Source organism: Vanacampus margaritifer, chromosome 8 (assembly GCF_051991255.1).
Source record: "Vanacampus margaritifer isolate UIUO_Vmar chromosome 8, RoL_Vmar_1.0, whole genome shotgun sequence".
In the NCBI taxonomy this organism is placed as follows: domain Eukaryota; kingdom Metazoa; phylum Chordata; class Actinopteri; order Syngnathiformes; family Syngnathidae; genus Vanacampus; species Vanacampus margaritifer.
The window spans coordinates 5,918,202-5,931,523 of record NC_135439.1 but is presented as its reverse complement, the minus strand read 5'-3'; the positions used below and the strand labels follow the sequence as shown (position 1 = coordinate 5,931,523).

Genomic DNA, 13,322 nt, shown 5'->3' with positions numbered 1-13,322 from the left:
TCCATTCAGATCCATACATTTGTCATTATCCATAAGCATCGGAAAACGTGCTGCCAGGGCATGATGACAAATGGACCACAAACAGGGCATTTTTCACAGATAATATGGCTGTGTAAATAGGGTACGGTGCTGCATATTATAAGATGTGCGTGCGTGGGTGTGGGCGCTCTACACGCGTGTGTCTATTAAAACTGCTCGGAGTAAGCCCGGGGATGTGGAAACAATGGCGGCGTCCGACGCTGCCTCTCGTCATCGCACGCTGGAGCACATCAAACGCAAAGGCAGGATAATGTGGAGGATCAAGACTATAAACGGCATCCGCGTGCTCCCGTTTAAACGCGGCCACTCACAAGAATCTCCCCTATCATTCCATCCATCTTTTTCTACTTGTACGCAAACATCATAAAAAATAAACAAGATGGAAAAACACACACAAAAATGCCTGAACGTCCATGTTAATTGTCAAAGCTATTCGTCATGGCTACTCCACAGGCTCTCAAAAACCTTCACTCCTACACTCCCAACAGTCGCCCACGCTCCTCGTCTATCCTCACGCTCTCCCTATTCCAAACTTGCACCCCTTCCTGCAGTTCTAACGAAACACATCAGACATCTCATTAGGTGCAAAAGCGCACATGTAAGTTAGATCTAACGCAAGATGGGTGGCTGTCTTTACAAAGATAAAAATGCTAAATTTTCACTGTCAAAGAGGTATTCATTTGGCAGTATGTTTATTTTTTATGGTTGTAGTTTGCAGTGGTGGGCATTGACATTTGCAATGCATCATACCGAGATATATTTTCTTGTAGCTTCGGAAAACAAGAAGAGTTCCAATAGAGCAAACAGTTTTGGACTAAGCCAAAATTGGGTCCACATGTATGCTCATGTTTTTTTTTAAACAGACATCCACAAGCAAATGGGTTTTCATTTTGGCCATTCACAAGCCTGAGAAAAATACAATATAAAATTTGATGTCGGAACGTATCGTGGACTCCAGTAACATACTTTCTCCTTCAGCCATGTCAAAGACTGGCACACAATTTTAAAGGGAATGAGAGGAGCTGCTACCATTGGCTACGAATTCAGTCAACTACGTTCACACCCAAAAACACATGTTTCTAACTGCGTAAATACTAAAACTAGCCTAGCCTCTAATACACCACTTTCTTCATGTCAAGGACTGCGTGCCTCTTGCCTAAAATTTAAAAGGAAATGAAAGAAGCAGCTTTTCTTGGCTTTGAATCAAGTCAACTGTGTTCACGCCCACAACGGACTAAAATGCATGTTTCCAACTGAAAATACCAAAATTAGTCTCGCCCAGCTCACGCTCAGATTTACGTTTACACCAAGAGGTGCGGCAGACTTGCTAGTCACAAATAGTACTCGCTAAAGACTACCAGCTCATGTTCCAAACGCCACAGCACAGTCACCAATCGTGGCTGTAATCAAGCATTTAGTTCTGGGTGCATTTGAAAACCGGCAAGCACGGCGAAAACATGTCGAAATAGCGACAATCCCAGCTCGCCATCTGCCACACATAAAGCCTCGTGCAAGGCGGCAGCCATACTCCCGGAAATAACACTTTGCACACTCGCACAGTCAGTCAGCTTTAATAATGCAGCGTGTTTGCAAACATGACGTCAACTCACCGATCTCATTTGCTGAATCCCGGTGACGTGCTGGAGAACTTTTTCCAGCTCCTTCTCGATGCGTGCAGCCCAGTGATTCATTCTGGAAAAGACGACGGGACATTTTCAATGCGAATCAACTCACATTAGCACCTGAGCGCATCATTTGTTAGCTTTTCTGGCTGTAGGCAAGCAAGGGTGGCAATGTTCGAGCCAGGGTGCGTCTCCCGCATCGGCGTCTGCGTTGCTGGCAGATCCAGAACACCGCGATGATGTTCCTTTCGGCCTGGAAGCAGTTTGGGTGGTTGAATGTGAAAATCCAGCCACCCTCTTACACACGGCTTGTTCTCATTAAGGTCAAAGGGTGAGGTACAGTACAGCCTTTGCATTTCTGGGATTTTTACCCAGAGAAAATTCAAGTAAACCGGAAGACAAAATGAGGACTGCACATAGGAAGGCCAGAACCAAGATTCAAACCCAGAACCTCAGAATTGAGAGGCAGACATGACAAGAGTATGAAAACCTATAATTTTTTTTATTGTACATTTAGAGCAGACATAAAATTTGTGATTAATCGTGAGTTAACTAGTGAAGTCATGCGATGAAAAATATTAATCGCCTGTCACCCCTAATTTTTAATAATCTTTTTTTTTCATTAATTTATGGCAGTGAATGAGTTAATAAGTATGGGTGTCTCTCCTTTCTCATTTGGGGCGATCTTGCAAGGTCATTGGAAAAGCCATCAGCTTGGTGATACTGCCCTCTAATGGATTATCCGTGCAATGTATGTGTCAGATCATATACGCCAGGATTTAAAAAAATATATATTATACTCATTAATAGAAGGCTCTAAATGTTTTGTATTTATTATTGTACATTTGGCTTTATAGTGACTTTTTTTTCCCGATGATGCAACTAACTGATGAATAATCGGTAGAATACTCAGTTTCAGTCCTGATTATGTCTTTGTGACAACAGGATTTTCTTGTGGTTTAAAAGAAAGTTGTTTTTTCTTTTCTGGAGCTGTTGCGTCAACCTGAAGTCCTCAGGGGATGCGCAACAAACACTTAATGCGTTGGGAGGAAAACCTCACATCAGCTAGTAAGCCAGAGTACTTCCTGGCATGTAGCCTAGCTAAGTGGTTGGTGCCCCACCACCGGTCCCTTGACCTTCTTATCTGCTAATGCATGGGCTTGTCATCAGCACCACCAACCCTCCCCAGCCGCCCACTATCTCCCCCCCCCCCCCCCCTTACGCATGCACATATCTGGCCAGCACCGGCAGGACGGGGCTGCCATCAGCAACTCTGCAGTAAAACTGCTTGGGTCGGACAGAAATGCACCCCGAGCGGGGAACGCGGGGAGCTGATCTCCATCAGACGGCAGCCAAATTTGGAATTAGTAGATCAAAGGGATGGTGATCGCCAGTGTGCATCTCCGCAGCAAGTAACAAATTACTTAATGGATCAAGACGCTCGTGGGATGATTTAAAAACAGCAGGCAGTGTGGACACTTGCTGAAAGATGTGAAGACGAATGGGGGGGGGGGGAACTATGATGCTTGCTCTCGCGATCAGATGAATAAACTTTGTAGTCAACTAGTGTCAACCTTTCCAAGTAAAGGTGAACTGAGGGTTAAGGTGCCACTCTACTTGCATGCAATTGGCTTCTTTACAATTTTCAATATATATTCAAAGCCAACTTTCAATTTGTTTATGTTTTATTCCTGTTTATTACCATCAATTTCAATAAAAAGTTTCCTGCTTTGAAAATTCACAGGCCTATGCTATCTTATTACTCATAGATAGCATGTGAATAACAATTAAGTTATTTTCTTATTGTGATAGTGTGGACTTTTGTCAGTTTTGAATATCAGATTTCCACCAGAGACACACAAAAAAAAAAAAAGACGGCAGATGTACTGAAGTGAACAAAGACTGAAACATGAGAGTAAAGAAACCTGCCAGAGGTCACATTTGTTGTTACTGGAACAAGCAACGATTGCTAATTTTCTCATAGGAAATAATGTATTTGTTCACAAAATCCTTATTTACATACAGGTGATGTTTATTTTTGCAAAGTATCATTCTTACATTGTTAATTGCCAAGAAAGAGATACAAAAATAAGTAAAAATAAAGTACAAGTTGTCATTCTAAGACGCCTGACAGATGCATGATGAAGAGGCAACAGGAAGGAGTCGGCAGAGTAATACTGCCACCCTGTGGCATTTCAAAGTATTGCAAAAATATTGGCCAACATTTATGTTAGTATGGGAGAACAATTTCTGCTTGTAAATGCCAATTTATTGAAAAGTAACTAATTACTTCTAATCCTCGTGAGGTCTCCTTTTATTTGCCGTCTAACAAACAACACTTGGAACTCAATGGATTGTTTGACTTTGAGGTTGGTTGTTGAACTACGACTGTACGATTTGGGAGGTTTTCGACTTTGGAGGTTCCACCGTATTAATATAACTGGGAAAATAAAACAATTGCGGAAAAGACACTCATCTCTGACAACATATACAGTAATAATTTATGACTATATTTGACTAGCAGTCATCCAAAATCCATTTCATTAAAATGAATGAATCTAGCACAAATCAATACTATGCATAAATTTACCACTGATGTTTCTTTAAAGGGGAAATGTCGCTCTGGAGGCGGAGACGGAAACGGCGCCATTACACATCGGCTTCAGGCACACTAATTTCTTCTTTTTAATTGACTAGGAAGTCGGATGGAAGGAAAAGTAAATACATCACAAAGTCCAACCATAAGGAGTTCAACCCCCAAAAATGTTTCAAACTCTCAAAATTTGGATTTCAAACCATCATCATCGCAGTGAGCATCTAAAGGAGTCATTTGTATGTTTTGCTTTTTCTTTGGCAAACTCAGCCGCCATTTTAGCTTGAATAATAGAATCAATTTTAGCAAGACATCCTGTTCACTATCCATTATCAATCAGGCTTAAAATAATGAAAAGTCTTATTTAATTTTAGCCCAAAAATTAATATCTAGGGGTGCACCGATCACAATTTTCTGGCCGATCGCCGGTCCCCGATCTTTTAAAAAGCCTGATCTGCCGATATCGATTTTTTTTCATTACAAGCAACATATAACCTTCAGTGTTTCTATTGGAAAACATTAGAAAAGATCAGTTTATTCTTAAGGGATCGGCCGATCACCGATCTTCCAAAATTAAGGAAATCGGCAGGCCGATTGATTGGTGCACACCTATTATCATCATCATCATCATTATTATTATTATGTTATTCTTTTACTTATTTATTCATTCAATTTTATTGTGTGTTTACAATTGTGGATAGAAAATTACTTTCACTTTAAAGTGAATTTTTTTTTTTTATATATATATTTGACACACAACAGAGAAGAATGTCACGCGATGTCCCCACCAACAAGTGTAATTGATTGTTGATTGACAGTTAACAGCTGAGCGGGGCGTGGTTTCAGTGCATTTAGTGGACACGCCCACAGCATTTGAAAGCGGAGATAAATGCTTGAGTTTTTATGATTTTGAAGACTCATTTTATAACGTGGTGATTTTTTTTCTTTTTTTATATCATTCAAATTTGCCAAAGTTATTAACAACTCATTCATGTAGTGTCAATATATATATATATATATATATATATATATATATATATATATATAAATAAAAAAATTGTATTGCACTGGACTGTATGTATAGCTATAAATTTCATTCTAAAATGTTTTTTTCAGTGATTCTTTTACAGACCACTAGAGGTACTTACATCACACTTTGAGATTTACTCAAATCATCATTACATAGAATGTAAATGTGCAAAATCAAGAACAAGTCCACCATTAAATGAGGAAAATAATTGCAGACTTAGGCCAGTGACGTAGCGTTTCAGTCAATGGGAAAGTAAAGAGGCAGTCCAGGCCAAATAAACACTATGTAAGGTTTAATATGGTTTACTTCTGTGATGTCGCTCATGGAGATATTTATGTGCAATTTAAGAGTCTGTGCAAAGTAGACAGCCAAATGGGGATATGTATCACTTGATATATACAATGAAATAGACAGTCTAAATAAAAAAAAAATGGGTTTGGGGTATTTAATTGGAATTGGGCACTTGTAACTGTAGTATGATTCAAACCTATGGCAAATAACATGGAGGCTGACTCTAGATGGATCATAATCAAACTGGATATTTTGTTTGCTGAATAAACCTCAAGGTTTCAATCCCTGTACGTAACCACGTCTCGAAAAACATACAACCACCCGATGCTCTTGAACAAACGCAAACAAAACTTGATTAAGGTGAATCATCGCAAACTAACCGAAACGCTGGAATAATTCACTCACCCCATCGGGGCTTTTTCATTCCACACGGTCAAATAAGCGATGCCGTTAAAGGCAGTTTGGAGTTAATCGCCGGTGAATGGTAAGTGACGCCGCCTTCAAAGTCACCTTGATCATCTCAATAACAAAGCCCCAGAGGATGCAGGCAGGCTTCATTACGGGCAAGCGGGGGGAGGGTGGCGGGGGCATCAGGTATGTGGAGCAGCGGGTGTCAGGGGGCGCAACGATTGCACGCATACAAATAATATTTATTAATTATCCATTCATCCACAGTGCTTGTTCTCATAGGGTCTCAGGTGAGTTGAAGCCTCCCACCTGACTATGGCGAAGCGGCTGGGTACACCCTAGACTGGTCGCCAGCCAATCACAGGGCACTCAGCCTCGCTCCTATGGACATTTTAAAGTCTTGAAAGAACCCAACGTGTGTTTTGGGGTGTTGGAGGGAGCCAGTGAAAACCCCGCAAGCACGGAGAGGACTCGACTGTGAATCAGACGAGCAAGGCAGCCTCAGTGTGACACTTGATTGGGTCGATTTCGTCGAGCCGAGGTTCGAACGCAGAATCTCAGGACGGTGGGGCGGATGGGCTAACCACTCTACCACTGTACAGCCTTTTAGTCATATGCCCAGTATATTTGCATACAGTATAGTTTTGTTTTTAAAAAGTTGTGAGCAGTTTATTGTTAAAGGAAGTTGCGGTGATGAATTGAGCTGAATCATAGTAAAGTACGAGACGATGTTGCGCAATTTGAAGTTTCTTGATGCAACTGGACTCGCCATCTGCTCTGTATGGGGTGCATACTGGGCTGACTTTATAGACATCCATCCATGTCCCTTTGCTGTCATCTCATTGAATCCAAATGAGTGTTTGTTTTTCCGCCATGTTTTTAAAAACAAATACGGCCGTCAACATTTCCAAGCCACAATAACAAACACGAGAGGCGTTTGTAAAAGGGGCTGACATAATATAATATAATATAATATAATATAATATAATATAATATAATATAATATAATATAATATAATATAATATAATATAATATGCAGCCTCACAGACGGAAGTTGCGTGCTGGAGCACATGAGCGAGGCGTGCTTTCTCGGGGTCACCTGTCCTACTTCCCTTCTTCGCCCCCCCAAAAAAATTTTTTTAGAGACTGCTACTTACGTGTGGTGCTGCGGGAAGTGGTGCGTCCCGGCGGTCGGTGTGGACACACACAACAGAAGTACAGTTTGGATGCACAGGAGGCACAGCGCGCCGTACGACCGAGCTCCGATCGCCATTTTCTCCATGAAATATTCAACAAAGTGGGATAAATAAGACCACGGGTCGGGAGGACGCAAGACGACGGAAGGGGGTCGAGGGGGACAACAGTCTCCTGCAGCCGAGCTAAGAATAAACCCAGTCCGGGGAGAGGCGGAGGGGAAGGGGGTGGAAAGAAAGTGCGCACCGGGAGCTGGTGGATGGACGAGCGGAGGGCTTGAGGACTCTTCCGCCGCTATCCGGGGGAGAGAATGTCACTCCTTGGCAGTGGAGATGAGGAAGAGGAAGATGCTCCGCCGCCGATGATGATGATGATGATGATGATGATGTGCACCTATTTGCGCTGTCCTCCCTCCCTCGCCGCCGCCGTGCACATTTGCTCCCTGGCTCTCCCACTCTCTCTCCTCCACCGCTGGCTCCGAAGGAACCGACGAATGAGTCAAACCCGCGTTATAGCATGTCAACTGCATCCGGTGGGACGTATCAAATTAAGACCTCCACCGATGACGTTAGCGCCGTGTGTACACCACATATGTGTATGTTGACCTTTTACACGTGACGTCACATTCCTCATGGGAACGCCCCCTCCGGGACGCTGAACGGCAAAAGAGGCACTTGCCTGTATTCCTTTATGTAAGTCTTTTATCTAATCGATTATCCTATAAAATGGTCATATCTTGCTGTGCGTTAGTTGAAGTAGTTGTATGAAGTAGTAGATTCCATGGCTCTATGGGCAATAATAACTTAATTTGTAAAATAACAGTCGCTAAGTCGCTGCGGGTCACGTCCACTTCCATTCAACAATCATTTACTTCCCGCGGTCCGTCGTAGGGCAGTCAAATGATCACGTGACATCGGTGCAAATGGTCAATACATCGGCACATATAAATAAGATATTTGAGGAAAACGTAGTACATTATCGAAGTAGAAAGTTGCATAGTGTTATGCAGTCACATAAGTCACACATTTGATTCAGCTTTGAATTTTAAAATAGTAAAGTAAGTTCAATATTTCCGCGGGAAAAAAATAAAAAAGTTCGAATTTTAAGAGAACACAATCCTATACACATTTTCGAAAAGAAAAGTAAAATATTTCCATTAAAAAACATCTATATTAATGTATGGGGAAAGTAATTTTACAAGAAAGAAGTAGTATTGTTGTCAAAAAAAAATGCTTATTTTCTAGATCAGTCATAACATTTTCAGGAATAAAAAGGTTGTGTGTTTTTTTTTTTAAATGTATATTTTTGTGATGAAAGTTGGAGTTTTCCATGAAAAAAATGTAAATTGGAAGTGGGGAAATGTTTATTTTCAACATAGAAAAACTATTATCTGTATTATCTTTCGATTGGCCATGTTACTGGAACAAAGTTGTGTATGTTCAAAGATAAAAATCAATCAACAGCCTTCATATGGCTACTGATACTGATTTAAAAAAAAAATAATACTTTGTGCTCTTGTAAATATTACCTTCGTTTCATAATCATATTTACTTTTCTTTCCTTCCAGTTATTCACAGGTAATTAAGAAAAATGCCATAAAATTTTTAGTTGATGTGTTTGATTTTAGAACTGCTAAAAATGAGTAAACTTTCACAGTTAATTAAAAAAAAAGTCATTACATTTTCAGTTAATGTGTTTAATTTTAAAACTGCTAAAAATGAGTAAATTTTCCTAGGAAGAGAGAGAGAGAGAGAGAGAGAATTTTTTAAAGTCAATCTTTTCAGTGTACACAATAAACAATTAGGGCATCTTTTAAATCATCTACTGTCGTGGTATTTAAAATTCTGAAATTCAGATCACATCACTTCCTGTTCTGACTCTGGCTTTACAGAACTGTGAGTGCAAGACAATCCTCCCCCCCCTCCAAGCAGCCAACTGAGTGACTGGGCGCATCTGGCCCCCTCCTCCTTCACATGTCCACCCTCCTCAGACCATTTCCTCGCCAAATTCGGAAAAGTCAAGCACAGAAAAACAAACTAGGGGCTTTATCCTGGTCATTAGAGGCGGAGACTCCTGAGGGGCGGATATGGCACTCACTGGGGTGTAAACATTCAGTGCATCACCTTGGGGGCCTCCAGCTCTTCAAATCACATTTGTTTGACTTGAGCTGGATTTACATTGTAGGCCCAAGTGCCTAATTCTGATTTAATGCCATATTTTGACTAGCTATTTGAGAAAAAGCAGGATACTGTATTTTCGAGATTAAAGTAAGATGTTTTCGAGATCTTTAGACACATTTGAAAGAAAGAAAAAACTGTTAAGTCAAAACATTACAAGAACAAAGTTGTATATTTTGAAAGACAAAGTTGTATATTATAGAGATAAACAGTTGTATGTTTCTAACAGCAAAGTCAGAATTTTTAGGAATATTGCGTGTGAAAAGCTGTTCTTAAAAAAAGTCATATTTTCAAGATGAGGTTATATATTTCCGACTTTAAAGTCAGATTTTTTTTAGATAGTCATATATGTGAGGGAAAATGTCAAACATTTTCATAGTAAAAAGTTGTATAGTTTCAAGATAAGTCGAATATTTGAGGTTTATTTTGGAACATTGTTACAATATAGTAGCATATTTTCAAGAAAAACAAGCCTGATTTTCAAGATAGAGTTGTACATTCCCCAAGTCAGAAATTTTCAACGTAAAAAGTCATACCATTGAGCGAAAATTTCAGACATTTTTCAAAACTAAAATTGGTACCAAAAACAAAACCCAGATAAATCGTTTGATATTGATATTTGATATTGACGTTGGAATATGATGAGAATAAAGACATGTATTTTTGAAAAAGAGAAAAGTTATATATAGGGTGCCTGTATGTCTATGTTGGTGATTGTTGTTTCAGTATTTGTTTACCGACTGGTAGTTTGAAAACTAGTTTTCCCTTATACCTAAAATAAAGTTGTTTGAATCTTGAATATTTTGGAGATAAACGATTGCAGACTTCTGACATTAAAGTCAAAAAATTAAATCAAGATAAACTTTATATTTCACAGTAAAATGTTGCATAGTGTTGAGATCAAAGTCAGAATTGTACAAGAATAAAGTTGTATATTTGTGATAAACATAATGTATGGATATTTTCATGCACATTTGGAGCATGTCTGCTTCCTAACTCTTAAGCTATCCAATTTGAATACAATTGAGTGCGAGGGGCAATTAGCAACATTGCTGCGTTAGCTACCTTGCCGCCATGCTGTCATCAACTATTGAGGCTGGGCTTTTCACAGGTAACATAACAGAAGGGCAGGCCGGGCACGTCTCTTTGTTTCTCATGAACAGGAGGCCCTGAATAAACATAAGCTTATGTTATGCTAGTACATTTTAGTGGCACAACATTTCCTCTGGCTACAAATCGGATGCTGTTGGCTTTAAGGGCAAACGTGGGGTTGGCTGCACGGAAAGCCTGAGATGAGATCTAATTCAGCATGAAGTCGAGCCCCACGCACCCCACCCATTCCAAGACTGGCGCATGGTCGCCACTATCAGCTGTTTGTTTATACTATGTAGAGACCTCCTCTTCAATAGCCATCAATTTAAAGGGGATATATTATGAGTTTCCTTGCCAATGACCAGGAAGCTAGGCAGGGGGAAGCGCAGCCATTTTCAAGCACTGTACTATCATGTCAAAGCCAAAAGGTAAGCAGAGCTGCAATGTTTGCACAACTAAACGTTACATACTCAAATGTTTGGCAAAGTTCATTTGTGATTGGCAAAGTCTCCGCTGCATGTGCCACATGTTGCAACACCCAAGCTCCGCCCCCGACCACTATGGATATTAACTCCATACACTGCAGGGTCCTTTCATAATGTGTTCCGTCTTCAAGTGTTCTATAACAACTAAAAAAAAAAAAAAAGGATCACATACCATTCCCCATTGTGACAACTGACAATTCCCCGCCTTGAAATACTAATAGTTAATGAACAGCCCTGGGCATTAAATGAGGAACTATAGTATACTGTATGTATGCATGCATGTTTTTCTGTCGCCCTGCTGCTGGTTCAATAATCTAGCTGGAGGGCAAAAATCGCTCATGATGTTGATAAATAGCTTTTTCCACCAAATGTGTCAGCCGTATTTCCATCGATAACATTTTGGGGGGAAAATAACAAAAATTGAATATTTCACTTCCACTTGGGGAATTACTCCGCGTTTATTTATTTTATTTTATCTCTGTCTATCAAAAAAAGAAGAAATGTTCACAGTGGTTTTGTCCCCACCGCTGACAAGAGTTTTTTTGCTTTGCCTCTGTGTGTGTGTGTGTGTGTGTGTGCGCGTGTGTGCGTGTGTGTGTGTGCGTGTGTGTCTTAAGGAAGTAGCAAAAGAAAGCCACACAGCAATCTGCAGGTTTGCCGCACAGCACTTCTGTCCGCACCCTGACAAGGAGGGGGGGAAATTGTTTTGGAAGAGACGACAAAGCACGGCAAAGACCTCAGCAGGAGTTCAAAAACAATCCAAAGATCTACGACAGCTGCCCCCCACCCCCGCCCGTGTATGCTGACAAACACGCATGCCAAGTCAGAACTCTTGCTGCTTTCTTTTCTTCTTCTTTTTTTTCCACAGGAGGTAAAATAAAAGAAACCTCCCCCTACCACTCCCCGGGGGACTCATTTTGGAGGAATACTTAAGTGGGATACGTGCCGATTTTTAAAAACATGGCCCTGGTTGATCTCTTATACTCTGCTGCCACCTGCTGGCCGTTTTTTTTGTAATAACTACCATTGCTTTAAGTGACCTCTTCATGTCGGAAGCTGTATCAAAGCCTTCTGCATGTTTTAGCAAAAAAAAAAAAAAAAAAAACAGAAACGTAAAAATACGTTTTGGGGAGTGAAGGACAAAGTATTAAAAACGTATTTATACGTTTTTGGGTTTGAATGAAGATTTATGAGGTTGTTGATTGGCGATAAGGGAGGTGGAAAAAAATAATCACTCAACCACAGGATAATCACATCTGATAATCCGTTTTTTGCTGGTGGTGGTAAAAATACTAAAATTAGGCCAATTTATTACCTCGCTCAAGTGGGCATTTGCACCCCTCCAAAAATTTCAAATTTATAGCATTTCCCTCCCTCGTACCAACGCAACAAAAAGCAATCATCATTGATGGATTTATTGGCAATACTCTCCACGGTGGCATTAGTGATAAGAGAAGACTCGAAGACTGATGTTGACAGGCTGACTCATATTGAACTTCTCTGCCGACTCACAGCCACCTTGACTCGCTCCTTTCCATTTCAACAAGCCTTAATCGCTCAACTGACAGCCACTGACGCCCTCTCAGAAACGCGGATGCAAATTTCATTCGGAAATGTTTGTTTTTTGATTTGCATGTCATGATGGATGAACATTCTCAATAGGAATGAAACAAAAAAACTCACAAATTGGGTCACTTTGCATCTCATGTTGCAACACATTTAGACATGTATTAGCAAATACTACAAAGTGATATTTTTCTCATTAAAACAACAATTTTTTGTGGGAGGCTAGAACCGAATTATGGCATTTCCATTCATTTCAATGGGGAAAGACGATTTGAGACATACGGTAAGTGATTTGGGTTATGAGTGTGCTCAAGGAACAAATTAAACTTGTATCACAAGGCACCACTGCTTGTACGATGATAAATATTAAAATGTTACTTAAAACTTCACCTGCACATTAAAGATTTTATGATGGTGTCAGTTTGTAGTCTGAAACAAATTCTGACAACTATAATTCATCTTTCAAGTCATCTCCGTTTGATCAATGAATTGTTTCCTTTGAATATCAAAACACGTCCATGTTTGAGTCCTTGTGTAATCCACCTCGCATTTATATCGATGCCACTTTGCCAACATCAACAACACGAAAAAAACACATCACAGTCAGACCACGACGCTCTGCAATCCTCCTTGACTGCAAGACACAAACACAGCCAAGCGGCGATGTCGGGCCGCAAGGCACCCTGGGATTTTTCATGCTCAAATGTCAGAGCATTTCATCCTGATGATGATGACTCACTCCCCCTTGCTCTTAGTCTGCATGAAAGAACAACAGCGCCAATTAATGAGGCAACCTCCTTCCGTGCAACAGTGGGACAACAAGC

General features: G+C 40.4%; 1 protein-coding gene across 5 annotated transcripts in view; it reads right to left on the bottom strand.

Moving 5' to 3' along the window:
- cacna2d2a (calcium channel, voltage-dependent, alpha 2/delta subunit 2a) overlaps nucleotides 1-13,322 on the bottom strand; it is a 204,682-nt gene that overhangs the window by 156,985 nt on the left and 34,375 nt on the right. For 3 of the 5 annotated variants that reach the window (XM_077574046.1, XM_077574048.1, XM_077574049.1), the window contains exons 1-2: nucleotides 7,142-7,626; nucleotides 1,650-1,731 (exon numbers count right to left, since the gene is read on the bottom strand). In XM_077574046.1, the coding sequence (XP_077430172.1) occupies nucleotides 1,650-1,731; nucleotides 7,142-7,266 (207 nt within the window). In that variant the 5' untranslated portion in view covers nucleotides 7,267-7,626. Of the gene's footprint in view, nucleotides 1-1,649; nucleotides 1,732-7,141; nucleotides 7,628-13,322 lie in introns of those variants that run through there. The other 2 variants (XM_077574051.1, XM_077574047.1) reach the window with 2 other exon arrangements.